The sequence below is a fragment of the Podarcis vaucheri genome (assembly GCF_965113315.1).
Source record: "Podarcis vaucheri genome assembly, chromosome: 7".
Classification (NCBI taxonomy): Eukaryota; Metazoa; Chordata; class Lepidosauria; order Squamata; family Lacertidae; genus Podarcis; species Podarcis vaucheri.
Window position 1 is genome coordinate 14,193,105 of NC_138765.1, and position 26,695 is coordinate 14,219,799.

The window sequence follows — 26,695 nt, forward strand, 5'->3', positions numbered from 1 at the left end:
AAACAATGAAACAAAAAATTAGATTCATCTTCACTTCTATTTATGTTTTGAAGGATACATTTTGTAAAATGATTGAACATTACAGAATTGAACACGTTAACTTGGCTGACTCTAGTGATACAACACTGAACTTTGTGTTCTAATAAAACATTATACGCAATCTCCATTTTCATCATCTCCCTCCTCTCACTGGATAAATTCTTTCCAACTCTAGCCGCATTGATCCAGGCAGTGTCTTCCTCCACAGGTCCCCTGCTGCTTTGTCTGAGTCTTCCTCAGAGGTATGAAGTTGTTCCTCAGTATCTGCCTTCTCATGGTGCTGCTTTCTCCAGGTGAGTAGGAACCTGAAATCCTGGTTTATCCCCCCCCCCCAATCTAGGAGGAGATATGTATGCAGTGGACTAAGCTAGGAAGACTGAGATAGGTTCATGGATGGGAAAGGAAGCTGAAAAAAGTGGATTAGACCAAGAGGATCTGGGGACACAGACTATAAATTTTGGAGGGTGGGAGAAGACCAACAAACCATATTTCCAGGACCTATAGCCATTCAAAACAAAATCTATCCTCTAAACACCTCACTGTCAAATAGAATAGTAATTTTGTTATGGGACTCACTAGAGGGTCTGGTAGAGATTCTGTTTCATGAAGTTGGCATTATGTAAGTCTTCACTGGTAGTGCTTGATTTTAGGGTCAACACTCCCAGTGTTACCTGTGCTGATCTGGCTACTCTGCTTTGGCTTGATAAACTTCTCATGAGACTGGGGTACCAATGTGGCTTATAGGCAACCTTCCAGCTGCAACAGGTTGCTTATGACCCCTATCTGTGGATTCACCCTTTGCCTTGTGTTGGTAATTGTGGTTCCCTCAGCTGGCCAAGCAGCAGTTTGGCAGGGCTGATGAGCACAATTTCCATTGTGAGGAAGGTGGATGGGGAAGCCTCTCTTGGTGTGCCTTTCTCCCTATTACCCTCATGCACCCAACAGCTTTTTGTGAGCTGTGTGCAGAATGTGTGGTGGGATTTCTGAAATTGCACTGTGGCGCTCAGTGCCCATCTGACTGGTGCTGGGACAAAGTGAGATCAACACAGCCAGATATCTGGTGAATAGGAATGCAGAAGGTAGAATGGGGGTGGTTTACATTTTCCTATTACCATATGTTATGGTGGGGAAAGGGGATGCCTTTGCTCTAGTGTGTGAATGCATAAATCAATATAAACTATTTGGCTGTCTGTCACTGTGTGCTTGTGTGTGAGAAAGGGGGGGGAGGTGTGTGTCTGTGAACATGCATCTTTCAATCCATTACTGTTTGTGGATCCTGAAAGCTAGTAAGATTGTTATATGACAAGACTTCCAAAATTCCATTCTGCACCTAAATTGATTGGTGGATAGGAGGAAAGTGTGATGGGGTGTCAGGGTGCTTCCCATCTCTGTGTTTTGAGGAGTGGAAACATGTGTATGCATATGTGGTTATGAATGGGAAGAAGACTATGCATCTGCCAGTTTCTCTGTATATTTGTGTGCTTGTGTGATGAGGGAAGTTGGTGTTTCTATGTATGCAGCCCTCGACCCACCATTGCAAGTGGATCCTAAGAAGATGAAAACTGCTCATGTCTGGCTGGATGGATTGCATCCAACAAAGGGTGTGATCATGGCCATATTTCTAACCATGAATGTAGATGTCATTTCTCAAAAAACGGGCAACTCAATGGGGTAGCACTGTCTCCTCCTCTCTCCCTGCAGCAATGGCATATGAGGAATGTTTTGACAATTCTTTGGGTGAAGATGCATGGATTACATTTTGCGCTATTGAGGATGGCCTTTGTTTTGCCCATTTAACCAGAAACGGGTTACGTGAGTACAAAACTTTTCTGTCTTATTAAAACTGAGTCTGTGGGCCTACCATCCCTAGAGTATCTAGGGATGACTTGCATATGTACGTTCACGAGAAATGCACGTGTGAATCTTGATCTCATGCTATGTTGAGAAACAGAAGCCATTTTTTTTAAAAAAGTGGAGAGATATTTCATGTATTCAGCTGAGTCATTAAGTGCTGAACCATTAAAGAACTAGAAAAGATACAAGGTGTATATGTGAGTTTATATGTGAACCAAGCCTGTGATTCTGCCTAAAACACTTTGTTTAGTCTGTTGACATATAATGGGCTTGCTGTCTAAGGTGCATCCAGAAGATTTCTCTTGCTGAGGTCCAAGAGATGCTGCCTGGGCACATTCATTGAAGAAAGGGCTCAAACTTCCCACCATTTCTCTTAGTCAAATGTTCTCACCTCTCCTGCCAAGCCTCTTCTTTGCAAAGAGAATACTCAAAGGACCTATTAGAGGGATCAGAGAAACTTGACCAGAAGAAGCCAAGGCTTCTACGCTCCCATGAGAAGGGAATGAGCCTTCTAAAAACAGAGCTGCTTTTTGCAGCTTGTTCCCCTCCCAACGCCTTTCCATCACTGGGGCTGAAAGATAGGATCTTCTAAGAAAGAACCTTAGGCTGAACTGTTACATGACTGTAATGTGTCCCAATATAGGACTGTGATTGATTAATCTCTCTCCGCACTCCCCGAATGTCAAAGTGAGGCTTTAAAAAGTGCCTGGTCTTGTACCACAGTGACAGGCCATAACAATAAACAAGAATGTAAAATTGCTGGGGCATCATCACAAAAGTTTTCATGCCGCTGAAACCAAGCGGTTTTGTAAAACCATCAGCTTGATTTTCATGACTGGGACAGTAATTTAATTTAACAATTCCTGCTTTTACCGTTTGACAAACATTTTGAAAGCGGATATCCAAATGTTTTGTATGACCTTTAAACTGCCCATTTTGTGCTAACTTAAGACACGGTTGATTATCACCCCATACAGTGATTGGAGTGATGGCCTTTTCATACATCTCTTGTGCCAAGCATTTGTAAAATTCTAGATTTTTCAACATTTGCAATATCTTGCCTTTTTGTTTCAGTAGAAAACTGCCATTTTTGGTCCTATCTATCTGAACACCAAGATAGACCTTCACATCACCAAGATTCTTAACTTTGAAGTGTTTATTTAACTCTTTGGCTAGTTTTTTTTTACTTGTTCTTGTGTCTTTGAAGTATAAATCAGGTCATCTACATAAACAAGCAAAGATTCTTGAGCATCTCCTGAACTTCTGAATTATAAGCAATTGTCAGCCTTGCTCCTGCTAAAACCAATGCCTACCAAAACGTCATTCAGACACTCATTCAAATTATGAGCAGATTGTTTGAGTCCATAAATAGATTTATGTAGTTTCCAAACCTGATTTGATTTACCAACTTTCAATCCTGGTGGTAGCTCCATATAGAGCTCTTCAGCCAAGTCTGAATGAAGATAAGCTGTAGAGACATCAAATTGATTCACTTTGAACCCTTTCTGAGCAGCAACTGCTAATAGTGCTCGTAGAGTTTCACTCCTTGAAGTGGGTGCGTAGACTTCGGAATAATGTAACCCCTTTTTTGCGTAAAACCTCGAGCTACAAGCCTTGCTTTGTACTCTGGTTTCCCCATCGCTGTTGTCTTTATCCTGTACACCCACCTACAACTTACTGCCTTGGTACCTTCTGGCAGTTTGGTGATGGAAAACACACCCAGTTCTTTCATAGAATTCAACTCCTTTTGCATGGCCTCACGCCACCTACTGGCCTCCTCCTGGGGTAATTGCTCAACCTCCTCAAAACTTTCAGGTTCGCAATTTGCCAAACCAGCCCAAACACTAATAGCTTGGTACCTTTCAGGAGGTTTACCTTTGTTGGTACGCTTAGAATGCCTTAACAGTTCCTGTGATGTTCCTTCAGTTTCCCCCTCTGACCCAGAATCACTAGTCATCACCTGTTTGTCACTAGTAGTTGAAGAACTTTCTGATTCTGACTTTACACGTCTCTCTTGCTGTACAGGTGAACTTTTAGAGCTAGAAGATTCTGACTTTACAGACTTGGGTGAACTAGACGATTTCTCACCCTCGTCCTCAGACTCAAATTCCTCAGTCTGTTCTGGAACTAAGACCTGCCCTGGGGCCTGAGTTTCATTGTTACTGTTCACCACATCAAATAGTATGTCAGGATTTCCATGAATTTTATTCCAACCATCCTGTTCACAAAATTCCGCACTTCTGCTGATTGTGATTTTTGTTTGATTGCCTTCTGCATTCACAAATCTCCAACCTTTTGTGTTTGCTTGATAACCACAGAAAAACATTTCTTTAGACCTAGGATTGCCTTTCCTACGTTGTGCCCTAGGCACCAGCACATAAGCACGACATCCAAAAACTCTTAGATGATCAATTTTTGGTTTTTCCCCGAATAGCATGAAGTAAGGAGTGTTGCCTACTGTGCTATTGTACACTCTGTTAAAAGTATAATTCGCATACAGTGCAGCCTCAGCCCAAAAATGCTGTGGAAGTCCAGAATCAAACAGCAAAGCAGCACTGGCTTCCTGTAATGTTCGAAATTTTCTTTCGGCAACTGCATTCTCCTGTGGTGGATTGGTAAGTCTATGAACTATACCTTTCCTTTTTAACCACGTCTCCAGCGTGTGGTTCACATATTCCCCACCACAATCTGATTGTATTTTACGTACCCTGGTGTCAAATTTACATTATACTTCTTCAATCCAATCCATCAGGATGGAAGCTGCTTGTGATTTTTCTTTCAGAAAGAAAACCCAACTAGCCCTTGAAAAGTCATCCACCAAAATTTGCATAAATCTCGCACCTCCAAGCGATTTGACTGGCATAGGGCCACACACGTCTGTGTGCACAAGTTCAGAGGGTTTCTTGCTTACTCTATCAGATCTAGGATAGTTACATGTCTTAACCTTAGCATGTTTACAAGCATAACAATCCAGAAAATTTGGACAGGGTTTAATGTTACACTCCTCAGCTAAATCTGGCATCTTGCTTACATACTTAAAGCATATATGAGCTAACCTTCTGTGTAGTAGATGTGCACAACCTGTATGAGGAGCCTTATTTACACACTTAGCTTGCGCTTCACCTGTTGAACATCTACCTGCTGCTAACTGCTCTTCATCCAAAACAAAAAGCCCATCCTCACAGGGAATTTTAACTAGCTCCTTTCCCTGTTTCGAAATGGTGCACACATCATTTTCAAACTCAACCTTAAAACCACTTTTTACCAGGCATGACACACTCAAAAGTCCATTCTTCATTCCTGGAAGAACAAAAACAGGAAGGTTAGTTTGCAAACAGTTAACATAACTTGTGCCTTTAAGGTTCATTTCTCGTTTACTATTGTCTGCTATAGTCACGGTTTTTGCAACTGGCAATGTCTTGCAGTTCATCAAGCGGCCACTAGATGTCGCGGGAACTAAACTGTGACTTGCTCCACTGTCAATTATCCACTTCAAGGTTTGTTGGCTCCTTTTAGGACTCTGTTGTGCTGCCATTGCAGATAGTCCCTTATCAGCACCTGCTCCCCCTCTGGATCGTTGATTCTTGTAGTTCTCACGTCGTCTTCCCCTGTAACTCTGGAAACTGGCCTTGGACTGTTGAAATTCCTGTTGCTTTTCTGGACACTTTGCTATCAAATGAAACCTGCTGCCACATCGAAAACATGACTTACTGGCCATAGCAGACACTTGTGAGGCTTCCTTACAGCTCTGCCTGCTAGTTTCCCCACGCTGGGAATTATCTGAACATCCAACCCTTGGGGTATTTGAATTATCAATACGTTTTCGATGCTGTTGATATTCTTGCTCACACAATCTACCAGTCACATAATTCATATTCAGCTAGTCCTCTGGCAAAACTTGTAAAGTTAGTACTAAGTTTTCAAACCCTGCATGCAGGCTGCTAAGCAGAGTATAAACTTTAATATTTTCAGGAAAATTCACACCTAAAGATGACAGTTGGTTGAAATACTCAGTCATCTGTGACGTGTGTTCAACCACACTATCCCCTGGCTTCAGTTTCAACTCATACAAAGCACGTATAATGTTCACCTTCTCTCCGGGCGTGGCTCTATGGTGAATTCGCCTAAGAGCTTCACAGATTTCAAACGCAGACCTTAAATTTTCCACATGAGGTAATTGGGAATCGTCTATCGATACCATCAACATGCATCTAGCTTTAGTGTCCATTTTATCATGTTCCCTGTTCTGAGCATGTGCAGCAGCCTGTTGCTCTGCTGTGGCATCTGCTGCAACAGCCACAAATGGCTTTCACCTCTGGACATAGTCAGCCCACACTTCTTTGGCTTCCAACCAGACTTGAGCCCTCTTAGACCACTGCACGTAATTATCAGTTCAACTTTGTAAAGGGAACCTGGAAATTTTCCACTGCCATTCTTGGGGTCTGCTGCTACTCCCTCTGTGTGCCCTTTCTTCTCTTTCCCCTTGGGATTTGTTTTACTCACTTTTCAGATGCCTCCAGCCTCCTTTAAGAGCTGGATTTACGACCAAGCCGGTCTTCTCTCATCCGAAAGCTGCTTTCACTTTCTCTGCACACAATACAGCTGTAGAAACGTAGAAGGAGCCATAACCTAAGAGAGTTTGTGTACTGGTCCAGTAAACGCGTCTGCTGCGCCACCAGCAACAGCTCTCTTTGCAGAGCATTAATTAAGTCCAGTGCAGAGATTCTTGTTGCAGTACAAGCTTCAGAGTCTCAGCAGCAAAGAAATAACGACACAGGGAAGCCTGTCTTTCCAAAGACAGGTTTATTGCAGAAAGATAACAGAAACACCTCCGGAGCTTTCGGACATTTTTGCTTCACGCCCCACACCACGCAGAGAAAACACACACTCTTTATATATTGAGCAACTTAACAACTTAACGAGCTTGACTACTTAAAGTCACATGACATTGCTAACTTGCCAGCGTCTTAGGTTTCACACCCTAACAAGTCCAACCCCCCATTTCCAATTCAATCCAAGCTTTGTCTTTCCAAATCTGGTTTTTTCCAAGTTCATTTTTCAAATCCAAAGGCTCATTTTCCTGCTGGGCCAAAAGTCCCTCCATCTCTGGCGCCCAAGATTCTGCAACACCCTCTTCTATAATCTGCTCTGTCAGGACACACTCCTGTTTAAGTTCCTGGGTGGGCTCTGTATAATTTCCCACTACCTGTTCAAATGTTCTGGCCGCATTAGTCATCAAATCCGTCTTCTGACTTAACTGATCCAATAGGGCATTTATTTTACAGAAAGCACCCAACAGTGCTTCTGATAACATTGTCCTGCAAGGTCACAATTTCTTCCCCATGGTTGTAATCTGTGGCAGCTGCAAGCTCCCTAAAATTGGTTGCAATTTCACAGTCCCCCTCTAGTGGGGGAGCTTCTGGTTGTTCTTTCTTTTAAGGACAATAGCAACAAAGTTTCTTTATTAAAAGATATTTTGTCAATATTAGTTCCTTTAAAATGCGAAAGGAAACAGTGGAATCACAATGTTACTCTTCTTTTAACTATCTGTCAAAAGCATTTGTCTCTGGTCAATGAGCTTCAACACGTCAATCAACACGCTCCAGGGTCAGGACGGTGGAAAGTTACTTTACTTTAAACTCACTTCTGCAGGTTTAAACAGTCCAAAAAAAGCTTGCAAAAATTTACCACTTGCCTGATAATAAGTGTTGGAAATGTAAAGAAACTGAAGGTACTTTCTACCACCTTTGGTGGACGTGCCCAAAGATTAAGGCTTTCTGGGAAATGATATATAATGAAATGAAAAAGGTACTTAAATGTACTTTCCCTAAGAAACCAGAGGCCTTTCTCTTGGACATTGTCGGCCAATTGGTGTCAAAGAAAGATAGAAACTTTTTCATGTACGCCACTACAGCAGCAAGAATACTCATCGCAAAGTATTGGAAGACACAAGATCTACCCACTCTGGAAGAATGGCAGATGAAAGTCATGGACTATATGACACTGGCTGAGATGACTGGCAGAATCCATGACCAGGGGAAAGAGACGGTGGAAGAAGACTGGAAGAAATTTAAAATTTACCTTAAGAACTATTACAAAGTTGATGAATGTTAAAATGCCGAGGTTTCGAGAAAGAAAAGGAGATTACAGCCATATAAGATTAAGTTGAAGAAAAGATCAGGAAGACATATATTTGATAAAATTACTTAGAAGTTGCTGAAATAATTTTGGACATTGGGATGCAGGAAGGGGAGGTATGGGGGAGTCTGAGAAGTGAGGTTTATGAAAAGAAAGGTTATGAAATTATACATGTTTGTATATCTTTTTATATGTTTGTATTGTTTAATTTTTTTTTGTAAAACCAATAAAAAATTTATTAAAAATAATAATAAACAGTCCAAAAAAAGATCCCCCTTCTTCTCCTGCTACCGAAGGGGGGTTCAACGGTTTTAAATGGTGAAAATCAATCCTTTAAAAGTAATTTTCTAAGCTCTTGTTTACGTTGTCTTTGCTTTCTTCTGACTACAAGGAAACGGAAGGCTGACTTCCTGTTTAGACCTTCCCGTTTCAGTGCCAAATTAAGGTAAATTTTTAAGTCCAATTCCTTTCTAATCGCCAGTTCTTATTTGAAGTCCAATTGTTCAATATTTGAGTACTCATGGGTGGTTACTTTAGATGCCAAATTGTCCCAGGGAAAAGGCAGCGCTCTTCGGCAACGACTGTGCAGCTTCGCTCCACGGAAATAGCAGTTGACTCACAGCACCGTACCACTTCCCCCTCTTCGCTTCGGAGCCCGTTAGTGGGTTCCTTTGCGGGTTGGGGGGGTGCTAAGGGTGCCCGCCAAGTCCCACGGTCTCAGGCTTCATCTGTCTGTGATTTCTGAAAGGGTCCCTGCTTCGCCGCAGCGGAAAAGACCCATTTCGCGCGGAGCTGGTCCCTCCAGTTCAGAGGGAGTCCGCCATTGCCGATGGCGCCACTCCGGAAGTCTGAACTCACTTTGAGTGCTTACCAGTTTGTGTGTGTAGAAAAACAAGTCTGTCTTCTCCCATTTATAAGTCTGTCTTCTCCCATTTATATCCAAATATAATATCTCAGCCAAGAGCATAAGGTCAAACAGATTCCTCACTGGCCTTGCAGACAACGTCATTGTCCAGAAAGTGGGAGAAGCAACAAGAGGAACAGCCATTTTAGATCTGGTCCTAACCAATGTTGATGACCTGGTTAGTGGGGTAGAAGTGGAAGGATCATTAGGCGCGAGTGATCATGCTCTTCTGAAGTTTACTATACAGCGGAAAGGAGCAGCCAAGCATACTAGGACTCAATTTCTTGACTTTAAGAAAGCCGACTTCATAAAACTTAGGGAAGTGCTGGGTGAGATCCCATGGACAACAATACTAAAAGGAAAGGGAGTTCATGATGGCTGGGAGTTTGTTAAGAGGGAGATACTAAAAGCACAACGTCAGGCAATACCAATGAGACGGAAACATGGAAGGTGCCTAAAGAAGCCAGGGTGGCTATCTAAAGAACTTTTAACTGAGTTAAGATTAAAAAAGGATGTGTACAAAAAATGGAAAAGGGGGGAAACCACCAAAGAGGAATTCAAACAAATAGCCAGCACGTGTAGACACAAAGTCAGAAAAGCTAAAGCACAGAATGAACTCAGGCTTGCTAGAGAGGTTAAAAGCAACAAAAAAGGCTTTTATGGGTATGTTCGTAGCAAAAGGAAGAACAAAGAAACAATGGGGTCACTCAGAGGAGAAGATGGTGAAATGCAAACAGGGGACACAGAAAGGGCTGAACTACTCAATGCCTTCTTTGCCTCAGTCTTCTCCGATAAAGAAAACAATGCCCGACCTGAAGAATTTGGAGCAAATGATTCAGCAAAGGAAACACAGCCCAGAATAACTAAGGAGATAGTACAAGAATATTTGGCTAGTTTAGATGTATTCAAGTCTCCAGGGCCAGATGAACTGCATCCAAGAGTATTAAAAGAACTGGCAGATGTGATCTCAGAACCACTGGCAGTCATCTTTGAAAATTCCTGGAGAACAGGCGAAGTCCCGGCAGACTGGAGGAGGGCAAATGTTGTCCCTATTTTCAAAAAGGGGAAAAGAGAGGACCCAAATAATTACCGCCCAGTCAGTCTGACATCAATACCAGGGAAGATTCTGGAGCAGATCATTAAGCAAACAGTCTGTGAGCACCTAGAAAGGAATGCTGTGATCACCAATAGTCAGCATGGATTTCTGAAAAATAAGTCATGTCAGACTAACCTGATCTCGTTTTTTGACAGAATTACAAGCCTGGTAGATGAAGGGAACGCAGTGGATGTAGCCTACCTTGATTTCAGCAAGGCATTTGACAAGGTGCCCCATGATATTCTTGTAAAGAAGCTGGTAAAATGCGGTCTTGACTATGCTACCACTCAGTGGATCTGTAACTGGCTGGCTGACCGAACCCAAAGGGTGCTCATCAATGGTTCCTCTTCATCCTGGAAAAGAGTGACTAGTGGGGTGCCACAGGGTTCTGTCTTGGGCCCGGTCTTATTCAACATCTTTATCAACGACTTGGATGATGGACTCAAGGGCATCCTGATCAAATTTGCAGATGACACCAAACTGGGAGGGGTGGCTAACACCCCAGAGGACAGGATCACACTTCAAAACGACCTTGACAGATTAGAGAACTGGGCAAAAATAAACAAGATGAATTTTAACAGGGAGAAATGTAAAGTATTGCACTTGGGCAAAACAAATGAGAGGCACAAATACAAGATGGGTGACACCTGGCTTGAGAGCAGTACATGTGAAAAGGATCTAGGAGTCTTGGTTGACCACAAACTTGACATGAGCCAACAGTGTGACGCGGCAGCTAAAAAAGCCAATGCAATTCTGGGCTGCATCAATAGGAGTATAGCATCTAGATCAAGGGAAGTAATAGTGCCACTGTATTCTGCTCTGGTCAGACCACACCTGGAGTACTGTGTCCAGTTCTGGGCACCACAATTCAAGAAGGACACTGACAAACTGGAACGTGTCCAGAGGAGGGCAACCAAAATGGTCAAAGGCCTGGAAACGATGCCTTATGAGGAACGGCTAAGGGAGCTGGGCATGTTTAGCCTGGAGAAGAGGAGGTTAAGGGGTGATATGATAGCCATGTTCAAATATATAAAAGGATGTCACATAGAGGAGGGAGAAAGGTTGTTTTCTGCTGCTCCGGAGAAGCGGACACGGAGCAATGGATCCAAACTACAAGAAAGAAGATTCCACCTAAACATTAGGAAGAACTTCCTGACAGTAAGAGCTGTTCGACAGTGGAATTTGCTGCCAAGGAGTGTGGTGGAGTCTCCTACTTTGGAGGTCTTTAAGCAGAGGCTTGACAACCATATGTCAGGAGTGCTCTGATGGTGTTTCCTGCTTGGCAGGGGGTTGGACTCGATGGCCCTTGTGGTCTCTTCCAACTCTATGATTCTATGATTCTATGATTCTATGATTCAAATCTCAACAGAAACATCCTCAACTATTTACATGGTTTTGTTAATTCTTAAAGAAACTAAATTCAGTGCTTCCATTCTTTTTCTTAAATCATCCATTAAGCCCCAAAATATGTTAGAAAGCATTATATAGATCTCAATAAGAATCATCTTGATTTTTGTGTGTGGAGATGTAGTTATTTCTTTCCAATTCTCTCTCACAGGTGGCTCTAAAAAAGACAAATTTCTAGTGGGGTGTACTCCAAATTGTACCGAAGAGAATTACAGTTTCACTACTGTAGACGGTTACTTACAGACTATCCGTGAGTGCTGTGCCGATTTTATCTGCAATGATGGAATACATAATACTGGTAAGTAGCTGCATGCTTTTAGAATTATATATCTGTATATATTCCTAAACATGAATAGCACTGAGGTTTCAAATTTCTTCCTCGGTTGGTTATATAGAAATGACACTGTTCTAGTCCTTGATTCATTTCCCTAGTTTACATGGGAGAGTGTTAGAATCAGCATCACAACCTGTGTTTCAAAGAGAAAGCATGTGTACTGCCCAAAAGCATTTATTGGCATCATTTACTGATGATACTTGGGTGTGTGGATCACTCCGGATGCATTTTGGGTACTAGAGAGGGGGAAGGAGAGAATAATACATTTCCTCCATGCTCCTTGCTATTCCACTTAGCTCTGGGAGTTGTCCTGCTGGGAAGAACTGGGGAGGAAGTGAGTGGAGCCCTCAGTTGCTGCTGATGGCCCCCCAGCCAGAGAACTACAAAAGCAGCGCTGCTGAGAAAAAGGGTGTTGAGATTGTGATGATGGTTTCCTCAGTCAAGGTTTTAAAATGGCCTCCTGCATGGGTTGGATTGTCTGAGTGTACTGCTTGGTGAAAGGAAGGAGTATTAGGGAAGTGGAGTGTACACTTGTTTGTACACAAACAAAAGAAAATATGATTATGAAAACCTTTGTTCCATGCATACATCCATCTTCTCCAGTTTCTGTTTAACAATGTCTTTTCAGTCTGGGTGTATCAGAATCATTCATTTCTTTTTCTTACAAAAAGTCCAAGAAAGTTACCCTAATTGTTCATATTATTAATAAACGTTAACCTTTTTCTTTTCTTTTTCTTTTACCTGTATTAATTACCACTACCATTACTCTGTCTTGAATAATACTAAATTCCATAAATTGTCCATATTAAAGTCTCTCAGTTGTGATCACACATTGGGTCAGTATTCAATTTTTGTTTCTCATTATAATTTGTTGGTTCATTTTCCAGTTCTGTACATTGTGTTCCATTTCTTTTTGTGTTTATGATAGCATCCCAAATTTCTCTTCTTGGACCTTCCATTTTCATTTTTTTTCTTCAGCCTTTTCCCATAAAAAGTACCATAACTTTATTGGCTCCGGATTGTATGCAGAATACTTTTTTCTCTGCTAGAACTAAAGAAAGGCCAGGACTGAAGTCCCAAAGTTTGTCCCTTCTTGACTCCATCAGTGTCAAAAGCAGATTATTCTCCCAATCAGCTTTTGTGATTTTATCTTCTACTTCTCCAAATTCTTGTATGGAAGTCATTTCGATTTCCGCATGACGATCTGCTTCCTTCAATTGAATTATTTCCTGATGCAGTCCTGCCAACTTTTCATCAATTTGGTCTGAAGCCTCTGCACATTCCCCATTTCCATTTCCCACATTAGAGTCCTCTGGCTCATTCTTTTCATCATCCTCTGACTCATTTTCTTCTTCATCAAATATTGTTCTGATCATTTTTAATTGTTCAGCCATCAACGGTTGAACACTACCAACAGTCACTGGATTTCTTTGGCATAAGAGATACTTTTAATGTTCTGAAACATATTAGCCACTTAATCCATTTTAATGTTTTCTCACAGAATTGGACTTCCATAAGTGTGACTGTGTTATCTTAAAGCAGATTCCTTTCTCATAGCTAATTATGGCTGTGTCACTTTCATTTTCTCCAGTTCTTTAGTGGCAGAGAACAAAGACACAAACAAAAAGTATTATGGATTATGGATTTTTTACATACCGGAGTTCCTATCATATGTTTTAATCTTTCTTGTCCACCATAAATCAAGCTTTCTGCTCTACTTTAGACACTTTAAGAATTAGTTTCCTTTCTGTTTTCTCAACAACAGAAAGTGGTACCCACAGATTTTCAATTGTAGATTCACCCCAACAAATGGAGGGGTGTCTCTCATTACAATGTCATTGTCCAAGTGATGCTTTTAAAAGAGAGGGTGTGATTCTTATAAGGCAATTTTGTGGCATTTGGGCATGATGGCCAGCTCATTCTAAACCCTGTCCAAATTGTGAGGCCTAGGCTGTAGAAAAATGACCTTGATCCCAACATCTTGGAGCTAACTCCCAGATCATCCTTATGTCCAGAGTGATTTAATAGCCAGTCTATTTGTTTGACTATTATCAATCAATATGTAATTATCTTCTGTCAGGCAGAGCTAGCAGAGAAATAACCGCCGTGCCTCTCTCCAGGAAGTCCTATACTGTTACCTGGTGTTTGTGTGTGTGTGTGTGTGTGTGTGTGTGTACACATGCAGAGACCTGGGGCCTTTTTTAAGTATTAAGTGTATATAAATGTATTACATACAAAATAATAGTAATAAATAAAAGGCACAAAAACACATTTACACACAAACATACACATATATATTCTTCAATAGGTGACAGTACAGTTTAGAACAACGTAACAAAGAAACAACATGATGCACGTACATAACATTATATACATAAATATATTTAATTGTAATAAGAAATACATGCCACAATGCATAATGGAAGATAAGCAATGCAGAAAAAGCAGCAGTGGCAAATTAGCTACATTGGCAACCCAGCACTATACTTTACAAGTCATCCACTACAATGTACAACTCTTTTTTGCCCATTTCAGTTGCGACTTTAAAATATAACACATATTTTAAAACAGTACCAGTATTGTAGCAGGAACCCCCCCCACCCCAATCATTCTGTTTGCACAAACTTCACACACACTCACACTCACACACTACATACGCCACATTTCTGTTATAAATTCATAGAAAATCAACCATACATCGGATTTGCACTGTTCCATTTTTTACTCCATGTGACAAGGACTATCAAAGGGGGGTGCTTGGTTTCTGGTCAGCCATAATCCCTTCACCATCCCAGCACATCCACAGGAGCCCTGCCCAGTTGCTATGTCAACCCTGATAATCCCAGACAGAAGACAATCAAAATCACAAAGAACAGTGGATTCACCACAGGCTGAAACAAAGGACAATGATCAGATCTTCCCTCTGGGGGCAGGAAACTGGAAACTCCCCATTGTCACCTGGAAAGTACTCATGGGGAGGGGGAAAGGAGGAACCAGCCAGGTGACAGGACACTCAGGTTACCACCACAACTCCTCCCTCAACCCCTCCTTTCTGTAATGTATGCATGATGTCAACCCCTCCTTTCTGTAATGTATGCATGATGTTTCTGGGGGTGGGCTTGACCTAGAGGAGGGGAATTTCAAAAGTTTTTATAAGGTCTTGCAGCCCATTGTTCTGGGTCTTTCCTCTCTCTTGCAAGGGAAGGGAACCCTGTTGCAACAGTTCAATAAAGGCCAAGCCTACAGGCTGCTGTTTTGCTCCAAGTTATCCTGGTTGGTGTCTTTACTTTTTGTCCAAGGGAGCCCTCAGATTTTTCCGTTAACAGTTGGCGACCACGAAGGGACGCTTGGTTCTCCTGCAGAGGTGAGGAGGGAGATAGAAGGGATCGGGCGCCACTGGGCAACCTTAGCCCAGGGATCCTTCTTCCTCTCCCTGCCTCCTCTTTGCGGGCGGTAATCAATCGTCACCAAAAGCTCAACCAGGGGAGCAAAGGCGAGGTCAAGCCGGCTAAAAAAAAAAAAAGAAAAAGAAAAGAAAAGGATCCCGGGATCCGCGAGGGACACCAACGGACGTGAGTATGGTTCTGCAGGGAATACATTGGGAGGAGGGTGGAAAATAACGTCTCCACAACAGCCAGATCTTTCTCCTTTATTTCCAATGTTACACCTACAAATCTTGAATCTCCTTTTCTCTTTCTCTCCCCGTTTTCCCTTTCGGAAGTGTGGCCAGGAAAGCGTGGTGCTTATTGTTTCTCTGACGTCCTTTTTCGGAGTCGGCCAAAGGCGTCCCCTACAAATCTCTCTCTCTCCTTTTCTCCCCCGTTTTCCCTTTCGGAAGTGTGGCCAGGAAAACGTGGTGCTTATTGTTTCTCTGACGTCCTTTTCGGAGTCGTCCAGGGGCGCCCTTACAAACCTCTCTCTACTTTCTCTGCTTATGCAAATGAAGCCGCCCCTCCTGCCCGGCGACCTTTGTTAGGGATGACCCGGGTACGTGAGAACGCAAGGTCATTTGCTTCCTTTCAAAACTTTGTTTTCTCGGGTCCTGATCTGGCACTGCACTGTGCAGGCGTTTAGTAAGGAATCCGAACTTAGTCCGAAGAGTAGGCAGGAGGCTGTTGTGGAAGGTAGAGGGGACGTTCACAATTGGGGCCCCACACTAGGGTTAGTCTTGAAACAGTACTGTGGTTTAGGTTTCCGGGCAGAGACCCGTGGTTTAGGTTTCCGGGCAGAGACCCGTGGTTTAGGTTTCCGGGCAGAGACCCGTGGTTTAGGTTTCCGGGCAGAGACCCGTGGTTTAGGTTTCCGGGCACAGACCCGTGGTTTAGGTTTCCGGGCAGAGACCCGTGGTTTAGGTTTCCGGGCAGCGACCCGTGGTTTAGGTTTCCGGGCAGAGACCCGTGGTTTAGGTTTCCGGGCAGAGACCCGTGGTTTAGGTTTCCGGGCAGAGACCCGTGGTTTAGGTTTCCGGGCAGAGACCCGTGGTTTAGGTTTCCGGGCAGCGACCCGTGGTTTAGGTTTCCGGGCAGAGACCCGTGGTTTAGGTTTCCGGGCAGAGACCCGTGGTTTAGGCTTCCGTTCAGGCTTGAGGTTTTTAGCAAATAGCTCGTGGTTAAGAAACAAGTAGGGATTGCGCTAAGTCAAGGATATTCCAAATACTGAAAGAATCTTTCTTCTACCCCTTTCTTTCCCATTGCCCCTCCTCCCTTGTGTGTGTGTTTCCACTCTTTCTGTCTTTAGCGTACTTCGTTAACGGAAAAAAAAAACCCCAATAATAACATATGAGAGAATGGGAGCTCACTAAACACCCTAGCTGGACTCCTCCTGGCAACAAAGCTTCCATGAAGCCTTTTGCCCCAGAGAGGACTCTAATATGCCCCTCCAGCTTGTCATCTCCAATTAGAGAAAAAATAGAAATAAAATAAAGGGGCAAAATGGTCTTTCCAAGTACAAAGTACGAGACCGTTGTAACTTTTAGTGGGTGGCTTAGGCCCACCACCTAGAACCCAGGGCACAGCGGCCACCTCAGGGATCCTTCAACAAAATCAGGGTGTGAACTCTTAGGGAGAGCTGAACACATCAAATTTGTGTTGTTAAACTATAATCTAAAGCTAGAACATGAAACTGTAAACTTAATGGTGCTCAGAGGCAAAAAAAAAAAAAAAAATAACGAATAAGAGATGTATTCAAAGATTTAGAAATATTTCAAGGGTTTGTATTTACATTGGCCTTGGCATCCACAGACTGTTCTTAAATGCACATAGTTTTAAATTGCAAGCTTGCTTCAAAATTTTAAATCTAAGGAAGCCATGTTGCGCCTATCGATCTTAAAACAAAACAAAATGGAGAATGGAGTGTGCAAATGTTTGTTATTTGAGAGAGGCTCTAAAAGAGAGTTTCCCTCCCAAGTGGTGAAATCCTGTATACGTGCTACTTGTGTTCTGAAAGGGGGATTACCCCACCTCTTTCTTCTAGTTTTAAGTGAGGAGGGTGATTTTAAGTCTAATGGTAAATGTTTTGTTGTAACTTTTGAGTTTGTGAGTACACCTCTGCTCCAGTCTATTCTGGAAGGAGAAGTTAACCAAATGTTTCTGCTGCAAAAGCCTAGTTGAGCCAACTGCTCTCTCAAGCTAAAATGCAGTGTATGTACTTCATTAAGTATATGCCTATGAAAGTATGGTGTTCCTTCTAAGAAAAATATGTGAGTCCAGTTTTAACTTTGATCTGGTTGGACAGAAGAGTTATTGTAAGGCTCCTGATATCAGTCTCTATAAGACGTCCTGGCCTCTTTTCTTAGAAAATGCCCCCCCCCTTATTTCATTCTGTCTCTTTCAGGCTTTTTTCCCTTCTCCTTCTTATTCTGTGCCAGGTAAATTTACTCCCGAGTAAGCTTCCTTTAAAGGAAACTGCAAAGGTGGGGGGGGGGGCATAGATTAGGCTTACTATTCCTCTGCAAGTTCAGGAAAAATTGTTCACTCTTGTATTCCTTTTAAATCAAATCTATGGCTGTTTTAACTATGCTTTATAAGAGATCCTCTCCCTATCTTAGGAAAAATGTTCACTTCAGTCTTTAAAGATAATTTATCTAGGAACTTTCACTCTTTAGTCTAAGGAAGTAAAAACTCTCACTCAAACTAGCTTCAAGATCTGCTAAAAGGGTTGGGTACTTTTATTTTCCTCTTCCTTAGTACACAATAGGCGCATGGTTTGTGATAGGCGCATGGCTTGTGATCTCTTCCCCAGTTGTGTCTGTGTACATAAGTATGTGTGTGTTTCTGGTAGTACAAATCTTGCTATGAACCCTGTATTTTAGGGTTGGACTAGATGACCCCAGGTCCCTTTCAACTTTCCCAATTTGTAGCTGATGTGTTGAAATTTAGCCCAGATTTGCTCGTGATGTTTGAAGCAGAACTGGTGATATCAGGCATTTAAGTGAGTACAGTGTTTATCATTTTGTCTATTTAAAAAATAAAACTTAAAAGTCTACTAAAAGTTTAAGCACATAAAAATTCATATAGTCAAGTAGAATGCGCCTTGACCAATCCTGTAAATAAAGGGCAGGATAATTTGTCTGCAAATGGTAAGGCTGAAATGACTGAGAATGTTAAAAAAATCCTATGAATTCTGACTGGCCATTTTTACTCATAAATAAGAGAGCGGTTGATTGTTCCGCGAATGACCAGATAAAATGACCAATAATGATAGCCCTTTCCTGTACATAAAGGAAGCAGTCTCAGTTTGCTTGGGCTGAAATTGCTAGCTTTGGTGAATACTTAAATTGCTGAGTTTCTCTTTTTTGTTTAAAATCAAACCCTGTTTTCAAAATCTACTCCTTACCCTTCCTTTCCCTTATTCAAATGGTAATTTAGCCAAAGGATGCAACATTTTCAATAGTATAAAAGGTTTGCTGAGACATGAACTCTGCACATGCACAGAGGCTAGATCAGCTAAAGAAGAGAGAGAGAGGAAGGGGGGAACTGTAAGGGGGGAGAGGAGGTTTCTTCCAAATGTAAAAGAAAACTTGGAACCATTGAGGAACCATTGAGGGAAATCACCCTTAATCTGTCTTTGCTCCAGGGGCTACTTAAGACAAAAGGCTAAAAAACAAAACAAAACAAAACAAAGCAACAACTAGCCCATCAAAAGTCAAGAGCTTTCCAGGTTCCAAATCTTAACATGCCAAATTCTTTTCACAGGTAAATATCAAAGCATTCCCCCCCTCAATGGGAATTTTAGGAACAGCATTTCCTGACAGGCTTCTCACATGAAATAATTTTCCCTTTTAACAGGATATGTGAACCCCGATAACAAAGTGTTTGTCCCTTTTCCTCCCACAGCAACTTTCTTCCTGTTCTGTGAAACAAGTCTGAATCCCTGCTATATTAGTAACTTCCATCTCTTTGTGGCCTTGACACTTTTTTTAAAGTTACAAATAATCTGTTTTCATTTATTTAATCTGTTTCTCCATGATGTCTATGAAGTGAATCGAAGCACAACCAAACATTGTTTGTGGAATGGTACTTGTTTACCTTTTTGCCTGAGCATTTCTTATTAATTCTGTCATTTTGGCTAGTGCAAGGTACCTGCACAACTTTAAATTGCCATTCATTTTTCTTGGTATTAACTCATTTCCCAGTATTAACATTACAGTTGATGTTGTCACATCAAGAAACACTATTTTATTTTCATTTGGGATGTTAGAATGCCAAAACAGATTACTTCAGGTTACTTATTAATTGTGTGTTTTAGCATTTATTTATTTGGTTCCTCATAGGTCATTTTGTGTGTTTGTGTTTTACTTTGGGGACATGTTCATCACATGTTGAAAGTCAGTTTCATGAAGTTCTTTTATCAAATAGCACATGGTGAATTTAAAGTTTTTTCCCCATGGTTTCCCCATTTTTTTCAGTCTAGTAGTAATCTCCGTGGTTTTGATAATATATTTAATAATAATTCTTTTCTAAATCTGATGTCTTTGTGTCAAGTTTGTTTTCATCTGACTGGTAATCTAATTTTTTTGCTTTCTTTTGTATTTTTTAACCTTTGTATTTTTTACAGTTCTCTTTCTATACATGTGGAGTAATTTTTATTTTTATAATATGAAAAGAACAACAACAACAAAAACTAAGTGAAGGAAAGCAAACAAACTTAGCAGATAATAACAGTAATTATGTGGAAATGTGATAATAATATTGAAATGAATAAAATGCTTAATGTGCTAAGATTGTTATTATTTGCAGCTTCCCATGGAAACTGGAGGACATCCTTTTTGCCTTTTGCCCCTTCCTTGTCTAACTGTTTTTAAGTCCCCCAAACCCTGCCCCCTTACAGGATATCACGTCTACAGATGTGCAATGATGAAAAGCAGCAACAACCCCTCAACTCAGTTCTTCCGTCATCACAAGACACCAGAGTTTCCAAGTGCCCACAGCTATCTCTTTCAAAGGATATAGACTGCCAGGGGAGTGGGCCTGACAAAGGGGGGTGGAGTTGACTTGCAAGTACATCTTTTCACTTGAACCTCAAGCCTCTGTGCTCCAGGATTCAAAAGATACATGCGTAAAAGATCACAATTGTGTCAAGATATGCAACTGATATTTAATTAGTTTGTTTTGTATTAAGTGTTATTATGTAGGAATGTTGAAATGTGTCTGACAGTGTGTTATTTCCACAAGGGGGGGTATTTTTGTGTGTAATTTTTATGTTTAATGTCTTATGACTTGCACACCAATTCTCATGCATTTTATACTTTCTGATAGCTCACACTATTGTGTAGTCCAATGTTTAGATAACCACATTTCATTGTCCCACCTGGCACTCTGCCGACTTTCCCTATCCATTTTAAAATGTGCTAAAACTTGCTTTACCAAGGAGAAGCTTATAAGATACATAAAGGTGCACATGCTTTGGTTTAGCAGGAATGATCCCTTATAGAGTTAAATTGACTTATTTGGACAAAATGCCCTTTTAAGAACGGTTTTCCTTTAACAGACTGGTTTGAAAGGTTGAGAACCATGGGCACATAAATTCAAATTGGACTCAGTTTGAATTGGGCAAGTGTATCCAGGCTGCAATTAGCTTTTTGGTCCTTAAAGTGCAAGTGATCAACTTCCCAGGACTACAAGACCAGAGCCTGTAATAATAATAATAATAAATCCCATGGATTTTGGCCAAGGCGAAGACATTTCTCTCAGGACGTGTCCGAAACCTGTGCCAGCTGTGGTGGGTGCCAGGCTACATGAAAGCCCTAAGTGGATTCACCAGGGATTGCCACTACTGCGACACCATGCTGATGTGAGACCACAGAAGAGCTACCTTGACACCTGAGAACACACAAATGGCGGGGGGGGGGGAAGCAAACTGCACTTTTCAGTCATTAGTGGACCTTCCTGCCTAAATGCAAAGCATAGATCACTATTGAGAAAATATTTCTTCCAAGGTGCTAGAATACCACAAGTAACTGAGCAGTGCACTGTTACACCATTATATTTCCATGCAAATATCCTTAAAGTAGCATGATATCCAAGTCCCTTTCAGGTTCACATGGACACACACATCTGGGACGGAGAATACCAGGTTATTATTTACCACCTTAAATTGTGCGGAGAAAAGGATTGCAAAGTAGCCACCTTTGCAATCTTATCTCCGAAGGGGGGAACTGTAGCAGGAACCCCCCCACCCCAATCATTCTGTTTGCACAAACTTCACACACACTCACACTCACACACTACATACGCCACATTTCTGTTATAAATTCATAGAAAATCAACCATACATCGGATTTGCACTGTTCCATTTTTTACTCCATGTGACAAGGACTATCAAAGGGGGGTGCTTGGTTTCTGGTCAGCCATAATCCCTTCACCATCCCAGCACATCCACAGGAGCCCTGCCCAGTTGCTATGTCAACCCTGATAATCCCAGACAGAAGACAATCAAAATCACAAAGAACAGTGGATTCACCACAGGCTGAAACAAAGGACAATGATCAGATCTTCCCTCTGGGGGTAGGAAACTGGAAACTCCCCATTGTCACCTGGAAAGTACTCATGGGGAGGGGGAAAGGAGGAACCAGCCAGGTGACAGGACACTCAGGTTACCACCACAACTCCTCCCTCAACCCCTCCTTTCTGTAATGTATGCATGATGTCAACCCCTCCTTTCTGTAATGTATGCATGATGTTTCTGGGGGTGGGCTTGACCTAGAGGAGGGGAATTTCAAAAGTTTTTATAAGGTCTTGCAGCCCATTGTTCTGGGTCTTTCCTCTCTCTTGCAAGGGAAGGGAACCCTGTTGCAACAGTTCAATAAAGGCCAAGCCTACAGGCTGCTGTTTTGCTCCAAGTTATCCTGGTTGGTGTCTTTACTTTTTGTCCAAGGGAGCCCTCAGATTTTTCCGTTAACAGTATGAATATTAAGAGAAGAAATGAGAGAAAAACTATCAGCAGCATATTTCTCTCTCTTGAAAGCTAGCTCTTAGTCCCTTCTCCTGCCAAGGACAGATAGCACCCAAAGCAGAAAACACCAAGCAGAAAGAAACTGCTGTTAAAGTTGCCCTTTCAGGGTCAACCTACCAGGGCTGGCTAATCACAGGACGGTCTTGCACCTGAAACCTATCTGTTCTCTCTCTTCCCATCCCAAAGCACACCATAAGACAGGCAAAGTCCAGCACCCCAGTTGCTGGCACCTCTGTCTAGTTTTTCAAGGTAGTAACCAAATCTGCTTGTTTAATGCCAGAAGCAGTGGAGGCGAAGGCTCAGAAAAAGCTCACTATGGAGGCCAAGTGGCCAAAATATTGGGAAATTTTGTCTCATTTCTTCTCTTAATATTCATACTGGTACTGTTTTAAAATATTGGGAAATTTTGGAGCAGGAAGGAGATAATCTGAAATTGCAGAGTTTTGAGAAACTAAAGGATAAAGTGCGAGACTGGCTTCACTATTACCAAATAAGAGAGACCTTTAATCTAGATAAAAAAAAATTGGCTTCCAGGTGGAAAAATCAAAGTTGGAAACAGAACTGTTAGATCCTAAAACAAAGATACTTTCAAGAATGTATAACTTGCTGTTAAAATGGAACACTCAGGATGAGATGGTTAAATCTGCTATGATTAAATGGGCACAAGATGTTGGACATAACATTATGTTTGCTGACTGGGAACAGTTGTGGAGCACAGGTATAAAATTTACGGCATGTAATGCCCTAAGAGAGAATATTATGAAAATGATTTGCAGGTGGTACATGACCCCAGTCAAGCTTGCAAAAATCTATCATCTGCCCGAAAATAAATGTTGGAAATGTTAAGAGACTGAAGGTACATTCTTTCACCTTTGGTGGACGTGCCCAAAGATCAAGGCTTTCTGGGAGATGATCTATAATGAAATGAAAAAGGTATTTAAATATACCTTCCTGAAGAAACCAGAGGCCTTCCTCTTGGGCATAGTCGGCCAATTGGTGCCAAAGAAGGACAGAACTTTTTTTTATGTATGCAACAACAGCAGCAAGAATATTGATCGCAAAGTATTGGAAGACACAAGATTTACCCACACTGGAAGAATGGCAGATGAAGGTAATGGACTACATGGAACTGGCAGAAATGACCGGCAGAATCCAAGATCAGGGAGAAGAGGTGTTGGAAGAAGACTTTAAGAAATTTAAAGACTACTTGCAGAAATACTGTAAAATTAATGAATGTTGAAGGGATGTTGGACTGAAAATAAGTGGTATTGGTAAAAAGATTAATAAGAATATGTAAATATGGATTGACAACGGCTGGAAATATATAGTTATAATAGGTTAAGATAATAAGTAAAGATAAATGATAGAGGGTAAGGATTTGCTGAACCAACTATGTGAACTGGAATACAAAAAAAGGGGGTGTGAGGAGGTCAGGAAATAAGTAAATGAAATATAAGACATGGAAATATTGATTTCTTGTTAATTTTGTTTTCTTTTTTATTCTTTATGTATTTTGCCTTTTTATTTTTGTATTTCTTTGTTTTTTTATTATTGTTACGCTTTTCTTACTTCCTATTTTTCATTTGGTAACTTTTTATTGTCTGAAAAATCTTAATAAATATCATTTTAAAAAATAATAATGCCAGAAGCAGAGTGCAGTGGAGAATACTGCAGCCACCTCTGAGAATTATAGAACTGTAATGTAGGCATTTTTATGGAGATATACGGGTTGGATCTAGGTGTTAACTGTAGTCATTGCTTTTGATAGACACAGAACGTGTTCGCAATCGGCGAAAGTGTGAGGCCTGTCGTGCATCTGGTTCAGAAGGTTGTCCGGACTTGGAAACTGTCAGTTGTTATGGGAATGAGACTCAATGCATTTCATTCGTCCTTGTTCATAGTAAGTAGCGTTGCCTGCCCAGGAGTGGGAGAGGAGAAACACAGCCTGCCAGAGTGCATGGGTTGCTGTCATTCTGTTTGTGGCTTCATGCCAGAAAATAGTTTGCATGTGTGTTGCGGGGGCAGGTTTTATTTTTCTTGAAAATATTACAGTGTTAATCTCACTTTTGCTTCATATTTATATAGATGAGCCTGTATATTTCGGTGGGTGGGGGGGGTGAGAAAGAGAGAAATAATCTGTTTGTTAATTTACATGCGAGACTGTTTTTTTAAAGAGGGTTTTTGTTAGCCTTTTTTGAAAAGTAAAAGCAGCCATGGAGCTGTGCTCTGGAATGCAATTTCAGTGTGGATTGGGCCCCTCTCCCATAATAACTAAAAGAGAATTTAGTGAATTGTTTTCTACATTTTAAACATACAGTGGCGCCCCGCAAGACGAATGCCTCGCAAGACGGAAAACTCGCTAGACGAAACAGTTTTCCGTTTTGGAGGTGCTTCGCAAAACGAATTTCCTATGGGCTTGCTTCGCAAGACGACAATGTCTTGCGAGTTCCTGCTGGGTTTTTCCCCTCCCCCCTTTTTTCTAAGCCGCTAAGATGCTTATCAGCTGATCCGATCAGCAGCTAAGCCGCTAATAGCCGCTAATAGCGCTAATCCACTAATCCTTCAATGGGCTTGCTTTGCAAGACGAAAAAACCGCTAGACGAAGAGAATCACAGAACGGATTCTTTTCGTCTTGCGAGGCACCACTGTATGTGTGCTATTCAGCTATACAACTTTTAGAAGACATCTGACAGCAGCTGGGGCAACCCATTCAGGTGGGCAGGATAATAAGAATAAGAATTCATCTCATGATGTGATTCTGACATGCTTTCTGTACTTGTGCAATACCATTAACAATGACAACAAAGTTCCTATTCTCTCTCTTCTGCACAAACCCACATCCGTTACTACCCATTACTCCTGTGACCATGCCCCTTTCTCTTTACCAGATAACAGTTTGGTTCCTGATGTATCTTATAAAGGCTGTGCAACCCCGTCTTTCTGTGAGTTGGCGAGGACATCACCGTATAATGGATACTTTTTGGGCACTATAACCCAGGCAAGATGCTGTGACACTCTGCCTTCCCCACAGCCGCTTAACTTTGAAGGGTGATTAGGAGAGGAGAATACCTTCTTCCTTTTGGAGTCCACCACTTAATGGAGGTGGAGGTTGCGTGTCTATGGTGGGATTGCAGAGCGACTGGGATTCACAGGACCCTTGATTTTGAGTCCTCTATTTTGGAAATGTGATGCAGGGGTTAGAGAAGCTAAAGTAGAAATATGGGTCTTGGGGGCTTTGTCTCATGATATACGGGTTAAATTTTCCTTTGTTCACAATCAAAATAAATTGTTGTTGCTGTAACATCTGTGTTGTGTTTCAGTATTTATCTAATTAAGGATATTTGGTCATGATGTCGGGGAAGGGCAATGTTCTTAGAAGGATCAAATTGGTAATTGTTATTTTATAGATTGATCAGTATATGTAAGAATAGAAACATATAACAGAGACACTGTATCAGTTATTGCTTTTGTAACTTTTAAAACCAGTTTCTGCAAGTAAAGCTTTAAAACTTACTTTTGTGTGATGTGAATTTATTTCTACACAATGGACAGATCAGAAAGAAAATTTCCACTAGCTCCTCTTTCTTCAGCTGACACTCCTCTGGCCCAGGGGATCATTTGATGAGAGGGAGAAGCAACTTGGTTACTTCAGCCCTTTGGGTACCCTCTTCTCACGCTTAAGCACTGTAAAGCAATCACTACCCCACCCCATCTGTTGTAGCTAATCAAGTTACACTCAATGTACTTCTTTTGTAGCTGACAACCACATCTCTCTGTTATGTGAGGGGTGGAAATTGTGCACCCCCTTCTAAAATCTCCCAGTTGGGAAATTAGATCTAGCCCTCTAGTTTTCAGCACCCTCATAGCAATCTTTACAACTTGGGCATTTGATAGGTTTAGTCTTAATCTGAGCACTGATTGCAGTCTCTGCCTGCCCCCTCCCCCAATTGGGGTAGCCAGAGGAGAAGCTTCTGTTTGTATGCCCATGTGGGGGCAATGGGCCACAATACTCCCCACGTGCAACCCAGTGGGGGTATTACCCCATTATGTATGTCAGGACCTCCTCAGCCCAGAAACTGAGATCCAGCACCAAGGTCCTTCTGGCATTTCCCACACTGCAAGAATTAAAGTACAGGGAACCAGGCAAGGGGCCTTCTCAGTAGTGGTGCCCACCCTGTGGAAAGCCCTCCTATCAGATGTAAAGGAGATGAGTAATTTTATATATTTTAGGAGACATCTGAAGGCAGCCCTGTGTCAGCTTCGCCTTTGAGCCAGTGCCACCGACTGGGCTCAACCTCTTCAGCCCCGACTGGGCCAGGCGAGCTGGAAAGCACTTCCAGAGACCATCCATGCAGGAAGCAGGTCTAAGTGCTGTGGACTCACAACTCAGAGCTGTGAGCACCAAACTCACTTCCAGTAGTCAGAAGAGCACAGCAGAGCATGAACCACACGAACGACAGCTTCTGTAGAA

The 26,695-nt window shown here is 41.7% G+C and overlaps 1 protein-coding gene across 1 annotated transcript; it reads left to right on the forward strand.

The window, feature by feature from the left end:
* The first annotated feature begins 274 nt into the window (after positions 1 to 274).
* Positions 275 to 25,692, forward strand: LOC309536711 (phospholipase A2 inhibitor NAI-like). The gene is made up of 5 exons (XM_082230908.1): positions 275 to 332; positions 1,741 to 1,851; positions 11,590 to 11,736; positions 23,993 to 24,124; positions 25,113 to 25,692. Exons 1-5 carry the CDS (start codon positions 284 to 286, stop codon positions 25,274 to 25,276), a joined length of 603 nt encoding a protein of 200 aa, XP_082087034.1. The 5' UTR covers positions 275 to 283; the 3' UTR covers positions 25,277 to 25,692.
* Positions 25,693 to 26,695: the final 1,003 nt, after the last annotated feature.